Source organism: Panicum virgatum, chromosome 7K, assembly GCF_016808335.1.
Source record: "Panicum virgatum strain AP13 chromosome 7K, P.virgatum_v5, whole genome shotgun sequence".
Classification (NCBI taxonomy): domain Eukaryota; kingdom Viridiplantae; phylum Streptophyta; class Magnoliopsida; order Poales; family Poaceae; genus Panicum; species Panicum virgatum.
The window spans coordinates 12,942,073-12,950,083 of NC_053142.1; the positions used below are offsets into that span (position 1 = coordinate 12,942,073).

At 46.5% G+C, this 8,011-nt stretch overlaps 1 protein-coding gene across 1 annotated transcript; it reads left to right on the top strand.

Annotated features, from left to right (window-relative positions):
- On the top strand, positions 1-5,409 carry LOC120639934 (aminomethyltransferase, mitochondrial-like). Its single transcript, XM_039915850.1, has 4 exons — positions 1-28; positions 165-346; positions 4,707-4,784; positions 4,867-5,409. Exons 1-4 carry the CDS (start codon positions 1-3, stop codon positions 4,873-4,875), a joined length of 297 nt encoding a protein of 98 aa, XP_039771784.1. The 3' UTR covers positions 4,876-5,409.
- Positions 5,410-8,011: the final 2,602 nt, after the last annotated feature.

Genomic DNA, 8,011 nt, shown 5'->3' on the forward strand with positions numbered 1-8,011 from the left:
ATGGCCGGCACGTGGCGCATCTTGCGAGGTTGGACGCCGGCGGCGGCGACGCGTGCGTCCGCGGCGCCGAGCAGAACAGGGGAGGGAGAGGATGGAGGGGCTGATGGGTGGGGCCCGCGCGAGATTTTTATTTTCTTTTCCTTTTTTTTCCTGAGTTGTGACAGGCGGCGCCATCGACGATTCCATCATCACCAAAGTCACTGACCAGCACATATACTTCGTCGTCAACGCCGGCGGTAGGGACAAGGACCTCGCCCACATCGAGGCGCACGTGGAGGTCTTCAACAAGAAGGGCGGATATGTCAAGTGGCACATCCACGATGAGCACACGCTGCTCGCATTGCAGGTCAGTGCCGTTCTCTTGCCTACCTGTTGGTGTTCATTGATTGCTTTAATCGATGACTGCCATACGTGAATATTCCCAAAAGTTTTTTTAATGTGCTGACGGTAACACCCTAATTTAATTTTCAGCATTTAATAATAAATTTAATTGGCTTTAATTAATTTTCTAGGATTTATTTTGCTTAGTCTTGCATTTAATCTAATTTTTGTTCCTCAAGTATTTAAAATTCTATCATAGGTTTAATTTTGTTGTTGCATCATGCTGGAGCATTGTTTTCTTTGTTTGAGTGCTAGTTGGGAATTCAAATTTGAATTAGAATTCTCCTAGTTGTGTGTTAGTTTGAATTAGAAATAGGAAAAGAAATAGAAAAGGAAACCCAAACTCAAACCCAAACCTAACCTAACCCAACACAGACCCGGCCCTTTTTCCCCAGCAAACCGGCCTGCTCCGCGGACCAACCTCTGCGCTCGGCCTCACCCCGACGCACGCCGGTCCGTTTCCTCTCTCCGCGCAGCAGCCCGTCATCCCGGCCCAAGCAAACCCCGCGCCGAGCAGCCCACTCCACCGCGCCCGATCGGCCCGACCCCGCCTCACCCCGCTCGGCCTGCAGCCCGCGCTCGCCCGCGTCCCCGCCGCTGCGTCTCGCTGGCAGCCCGATCCCACAGGACAGAACCATCCCTTTCCTCCGTCTTCCCCGCGCCAAACTCCTCTGTTCCGCCCTTGCCGTGCTCCTTCGCTGCCGTGGCCCCACTTCGCACGGTGCACGCACCCGGGGCCCACTAGCCGGCCTTCCAGAGCCCTTTCCCCTCTAGAAGTTTCCCTGCTCGGAGCCGGATCATGCCGAGGCGTTGCTCGCGATCCGTTTTTCTCGCGTGCGCTCGTCAATCCAGGGAACCTCACGCGACCTTCCAACCGCGGCACGCCCGCCCAGGGTCCCCGTCCTCTCCTTAAAGCAGCAACTGCGGCCTCCTACGCATCCACTCCTCCACGCCCAGCCCTAAGCCTAGCCGCGCATCCGCCATCAGAGATCCACCCAAGCGCCGCCGCAGGTGAGCTGCTGCGCTGCCGCAGGTGAGCTGCTGCGCTGCCGCAATTTTTTTCCTCGCCGCCGGTGCTAGTTTGACCTTACTGACCCCTTTGGATCCACTGCAGGGTCTTCGCGAGCCTACCCGTGGAGCCCAGGCGACCGGAGGAGCCCGCAGCGACCTTCACCCGAGTTCCGCACGTGCTTCGCCGCCGGCCATCGTCGACAACTCCCCTACGCGTCCTCCTTGCTTGATTTCAAGCCTTGGTGAGCACCGGCCTGGCTTCCTCTCTCTTATGCGCTAGAAGTTGTGGCACATTGACTCTCCGGTGATCGGAACGCCGTGCTCCGGCGCTCCGCCGCCGCGCACACCACTGCCCCGCCGTGGCGGGTCCTCTGCAGCGCGCCACCACCTCGCCCGAGCCACGTTTCATCTCGTGTTGGCCTTACACTCAACCACGGGCACATTTGCGCACGGTTCTAACACCAGAGCAGCCGCACGCACTTACACCGGCGATGCGCCACCACGGAAAACCCGCCGCCGCCCTTGCCCTCCACACTTCGGACCTCCCCGAACCCCGTTAACCCCTCGGGAGGCTTACGCATGTCGTCTAGAGGCTCCTAGACCCCAGCCCCCTCGAATCCACCCCAGGAAGGCCGAGATTGACTTACGCCGGCGACTTACCCTGTTTCCGGTGAGTTCCGCCGCCGCCCGCGCCCCAACAACTTGTAGCCGCCCGATCTGAAACCTAGGGCCCAGATTAGATCGAGTCTCCCTCATATCTGAGCCACTAAATCTAGATCCAACGATCCACGTGCGAAGATAATGGTTCTCCTGGCGTTTTGTTAAAGAGACCCTCATCTTTTCTATATTCAACCCGCAGTCCCAGTCTATTCAAAAATATTTACGGTTAAGCCCTGATTTTAACTCTTAGGCCCCTGACCTTTTTAAAAATCGAACCCGCAGTCCAGACCCTTTCTTTTTGTTAGTTAGACCCTGTGTCTATCCTTTATTTACGTTTTAGACTTTTAGTCCTCGGTTTTGCCCAGAAACCCCCTGGAACTCCAGTTTTTCTCGCAAATAAGCCCCTAGAACTTGTTTTAGGCCTAGATTTTGCGTTTTAGCTCCGTTTTAGGCGTTCTTTATGCCCACGCGATCATTGTAACGCGTAGAATAGTTTTAGACTAGTTTAGTGTGCTGTTTTTATGTATTGATATACTGTTTCTTAGCTTTTGTTAGTGTTTGCTTGTATGCTTATTGTTGTGCATTGTTTTTGGCCATGTGTTCGTGAGTAGATGTTGATCCATCTGAGGAGCCCCAGTACCAGTACCCGGAGCATCCATCTTCTGAGCAGTTTGAGCAGCAGGAACAGTTTAAGGAAGGCAAGTATAACATGAACAACATATCACTTTTAAATACACTTTCATACTGCATTTTAATATTGTATGTCTGTAAGGACTTTCCTAGCCACTTTATTACCTTATATATATATCCCTTGGGTTGCATTTTGGTTAGTTGTGCTAGGTGCCGCGCTATAACACACTTGGTCCTTTTTAATTAATTTGATTAATGGTATATGCAACTTAATTCTGAGAGTGGCCCTCTGTGTTGGTTTGAGTGGCTCACGTATCGTTAAAATATGTTTCGTTAGAAACATGGTTTAGGGGGCCAGCACGGTGCTTAGTGTTTAGTTGGCCACTCTCCATAAGGACCGGTTCATAGAGCGACAACCTGAGACAACAGCGCTACCACAAGACTGGAATGAGACGGTCTTGGCTTACAAATTAGGTCTTTTTGGTTTGGAGTAATTTACCTGCGGGGCAAAGGGTGGTAAGCTTCAATGGTCCCTACTCCTCCGGCTTGGTCTGTGCTTGGTTTGCGCACATGTGCTTGTACCCCCATGAGGTGGGCCCCATCGTCGCCGATCCAACTCTTCGCGGTTACGCCTTACCAACGAGATTCTTTGTAAAGTCCTCGTAGTGAGTTTGCTAGTCATCTCACCTAAGGAAGTGTGATGAACAACTAGCGTAGCTCACGACTTGTGGGTAAAGATGTGCAACCTCTGCAGAGTGTAAAACTGGTATACTAGCCGTGCTCACGGTCATGAGCGGCCCAGATCCTCCTTTTGATTAGTGGGGTTATCTTCCTTTGACGAGGCAGGTTTCTCCGGGTGGCTTGGTTTGGTATGGTTCTCAGTAGTAACATGATTAATTTTGATTAATTATTATGTAACTGGGTTTATGGTAATTCTCCAACTTGTAGTAAATAGCTTTAATAAAATTTTGCCAACACTTAAAAGCTAATGCAGTCAGTCAGCCAACTTAGAGCCTCATAGTTTGTGTTATACTTGTTGAGTACAAGTTGTGTACTCACTCTTGCCTACTCTACTCGTTTTCCTATTGGGGACACTCTACTGCTGCTCAGTTCCTGCCGACGCGAGGGAGTTCACCCGGAGCTACCAGGAGTACGAGGACTTCTAGGTGTTTCGTCTCCCAGTCGACGTCCCTGTGGCGCCCTGCTCAGCTTCCGACGAGAGTTATTGTTTATGTATTACGCTTCCGCATACTCTGTATCAGACATTTTGTCATGAATGTAATAAATAACATTCGTATTCGCTTTATTATATCTTTTTACGTGATATGTGCTGTGATATACTGTTAATTCTGTTGTATATACGTGTGACTTGATCCTGGCACGTATATGATTGCTCGGTTTTTGTCTTTTTATAAACCGGGTGTTACACTGACGATGCAATAATGACAGGACAGAGAAACTATTGTGAAAATGATCTTTGTTGTTTAGAAAAAAATGTATTTGAGTTCAGATGTACAGGATCAGTTGATGGACGCAGAGACTTGTTTGATACAGTGCATTTATAACCATTAGATCAATGGGGACTTTAGGATGTGTATTGCTGAAAGCATATTGTTCTTTTCACAGTGTTCGCAAGTTAGGATTTTTTTTGGCAATGTTGTGACTTACATGCTATTCTGATGCCACATCGAGGGGAAACCTGGAAATTAAATCTGAGGTTTTTGATTTTTTTGTCATTATCCTACAAAAGTGACATAATGACGTAGGCTAAATCGATGGTCATTTACATGGCCTCTCAGATTCCAAGGTAAATGCTTTGACTCTATTGTATCATTGAGAGATCAGTTAATTGTATTCAAGAATTGTTTAGTTTAGATGCTCCAGGACCATCTTAATAGGAAAATCTCATTATTTTATTAATTCCCACCCATTTCATGCAGAGGACAGCAAAATGTTTCCAGAAAATTGCATTGTCCACGGTATGTCTTCTCTATAATTGAGTCACTTAGGGTATTTCTGGTGAGGAGCAGGACCTCGATGGAAATAAGGTTGTCAAAGAAGTGATTTTTGGCCCAGGGGAGAAAATGTATCGTTACTGCAAGGTATGACTTCAAAACTCAGCATAGCTGTTTGTGAAATGAACTGCTATTTATATCCACTAATCTCCTTTCTTTTTGTTAGCAGCACATCTGAAAGCAACGCCTCCCAAACCTGTCTAACGACCTAATGAAGAAGAGAAAACATTTCATATCGATACGCAGCCCTCTAAATGTACTGGTATCTATCACTTTTTTTTTTGTCTAGCATCACATGCAGCTTGCCATATTCTTCGGTTGCACAGTTTCTATTTTTTTGTAGCACATCCGCAGAAAGGAAACCCATTATGCTTTCCAAATTATTTTGCTTTAGCAGAGTTTGCATATTTTATAGTGTACCTAATACCTCCTGGCTACCACTAATAACACTTGATTCCATATACCCAGAAATCTTTAAATAAAGTCATTTCACCATCCTTCTTGGAGCTTTGTATAGGCGAGCTTGTCTCAATATACAGTGAATTATGTGAAATTGGGAAGGCACCTCCTGTGATAGATGCAGATGACCTGCAACAAGAACCTGAGGTAAATCTACAATTAGTTAATGCTTTCAGTTTATCAGAGTGACAATTTATGAATGTAGTCTAAGAATAATAGATACCATCTTCCATGATGTGGTGTAGCAAGCTTCTTTGAAGGGCATGACATTTTAGTTGCTCCATTAAATCCTCAGCTTTTATGCTTTACTAAAGATTGTCTTTAGATCCACTGACAATTGGATTGTGAACTATTCCTTCAGGGTGCTCGCTTTCTTCTGAAACAGTTTTTTTTCCTCGAACACGCAGGAGAGCTGCGTATCTTTGCATTAAGAAGAAGAGATTGGCCAATTTACAACACCGATCACCCACCTTGGGCCAGAATGGGTGAAGGTTAAATAGAACTCATAGAAGACTCTTACACAAAGAGATAGAAGGTAGGACCTGACCAAAACACCCTAATGGCGTCTTCACTCTACCTGTCCTACACACAGGGCCCTCAGTCCCTTAGCTCCAGCAGCTGCAGTTCGTCCTTATAAGCTCGCAAAGCAGCTTGGAGGCAGGGAGCTGATCCATCAAAGACACATGCATTACGGTGTTTCCAAATGATCCAAGCTCCCACCATGACCAGAGAATTAAACCCTTTTTGTGCATTTTAGGGACCTTTCTCCAAGCTCTCAACCACCAATCAGCCAAAGAACAGTTCTTCGGCTAGGGACTAATGCGTCCAAATTCAAGGGCTGCAAAACAGCGAACCAGAATTGTCTAGCAAATACACATGTCGTGAGGATGTGTTGTACTATTTCATCGTCTTGATCGTAGAGGGGGCAGTGATCCGGGTGAGGGAGTCCTTTTTTCTGTAACCGGTCAGCTGTCCAACAACGATTCCGGATTGCTAGCCAAATAAAAGTTTTGCATTTTCCCGGAGCCCAGGATTTCCACAGACGCTTCCAAGGTTCAAATGTAATGGACCCAAAAAAGAAAGCTCGGTAGGCTGATTTAGTAGAGAATAAACCTGAAAATTCCAACTTCCAATGATGAACATCCTCCAGAGCATTAAGAGTAAAATTTGAAACTAGATCCCATAGCTGCAGATATTCAACTAGCCCATGCCAACCAAGTGCCCCCTTTATGTCAGAAACCCAAGTTAGATCAAGGAGAGCTTCAGCCACAGTCCTTGTTCTTCTTACTTTTGGGGGAACACATTTGAAAACATTGGGTGCCAAATTTTCCAAGTTCTGTCCAAGAAGCCAACGATCAGACCAGAATAGTGTGTTCTCACCATTATCAACATTGGTTATAACTAAAATGGCAAACATGGCCGAGGTGTTCAGGTGTACCGGTATTTCCAGGCCAGCCCATGGTCGATCAGGTTTTGTTTTTTTTCTATCCAAAGCCACCGCATTTGTAGTGCCCATCCCATGACCTCAAGATTATGGATACCGAGCCCTCCTAGCTCGAGTGGTCGCATGACCTTCTCCCAAGCCACCAAGCAACAGACACCATTGACCTCCTTTCTTCCCTTCCATAAGAAGCTTCTTCTGATTTTGTCGATGGCTTTTATAAACCACTTAGGAGCTTTCAGCACCACCAGCAGATAGATTGGGATTGCTGTGAGAACAGAACATACCATGACAGCACGACCCGATAAACTCATAAGGGAAGCCTTCCATCCAGGTAATTTGTTGGCAATTTCCTCAATCCATGCCATCAGGTCAGCCTTTCTTAGTTTCTTATCCGAAATGGGTAGTAATAAGTAGGTAGAAGGGAAAGATGTCGTAGTGCATTGGAGAGTACCACTAACCACTTCAACAATATCACTATCACATTTGATGGGAATCACGTTACTCTTAAGCAGATTGGTGTGTAAACCTGAAGCATTACCAAAAATTTCCAGTAGAGATTTTGTGAGTTGAAGATCTGCTTCATCTGGGCGAATAAAAAGAGCCACATCATCTGCATAGAGAGAGAGAGTCGTCGTCCTGGTGAATGGAGCGATTTCAGCAGACCTTCCAAGTCGGCTTGAGCAAACAAACTATTCAAAATATCCATGACCAGAATAAATAGCATGGGAGAGAGAGGATCTCCCTGCCTAAGACCCCGCTAGTGGTAGATGTAATCTCCCGGCTCACCATTTAGAATAATCTGTGTGGAGGCAGATTTGAGGAGATCGGCAATAAGTGTGCACCATGAAGGCCCAAATCCCAAATGCGATAGGGTCTCCAACAGAAAAGGCCAAGCAACTGAATCAAAAGCTTTAGAAATATCCAATTTCAAGAAAAGACTTGCCAACGTTTCAATTATCTTTGCTCATATATGTATAATCTTTGCAGTAACCTGTATTGTGTTTCAACTGATTTCCAATGTATTCAGGACCTGCTGGAGCACCCGAGGGGAAACTGCGGCAGGGTGCTCGGAAGCAGCGCACGCTTATTGACGATTTCATCCCCACCATTGAGGGCAAGAATGCCATACGCTACCCACATCCGAAGATGCTTCTTGGTATTTAGTCCGGCCACGATTTATTTACCTGATGACGCCTCTTGCTAGGAAAATTCAGCAATCAAACAATGATGCAAATAGTCAGGTGAAATTATACAGATAGATGGGGAAAATAACAAATAAGTGTTTCTTCATACACGGTCGTTCTTATATGCATGTTAGTTGCATGCTTGAATTGCATGAGCGAGCAAATTCAATATGCAAATAAGTCGCAACATTTGCAAAAAAGTGCGGCTGCTTGATGCTAATCTATGT

Excerpts from the sequence above, each read along its gene's own strand:
- LOC120639934 (XM_039915850.1), top strand. The coding sequence starts at position 1 with ATGGCCGGCACGTGGCGCATCTTGCGAG. Across the intron at positions 29-164 it reads CACGTGGCGCATCTTGCGAG|GCGGCGCCATCGACGATTCC; the intron begins GTTGGACGCCGG and ends GAGTTGTGACAG. Across the intron at positions 347-4,706 it reads ACACGCTGCTCGCATTGCAG|GAGCAGGACCTCGATGGAAA; the intron begins GTCAGTGCCGTT and ends ATTTCTGGTGAG.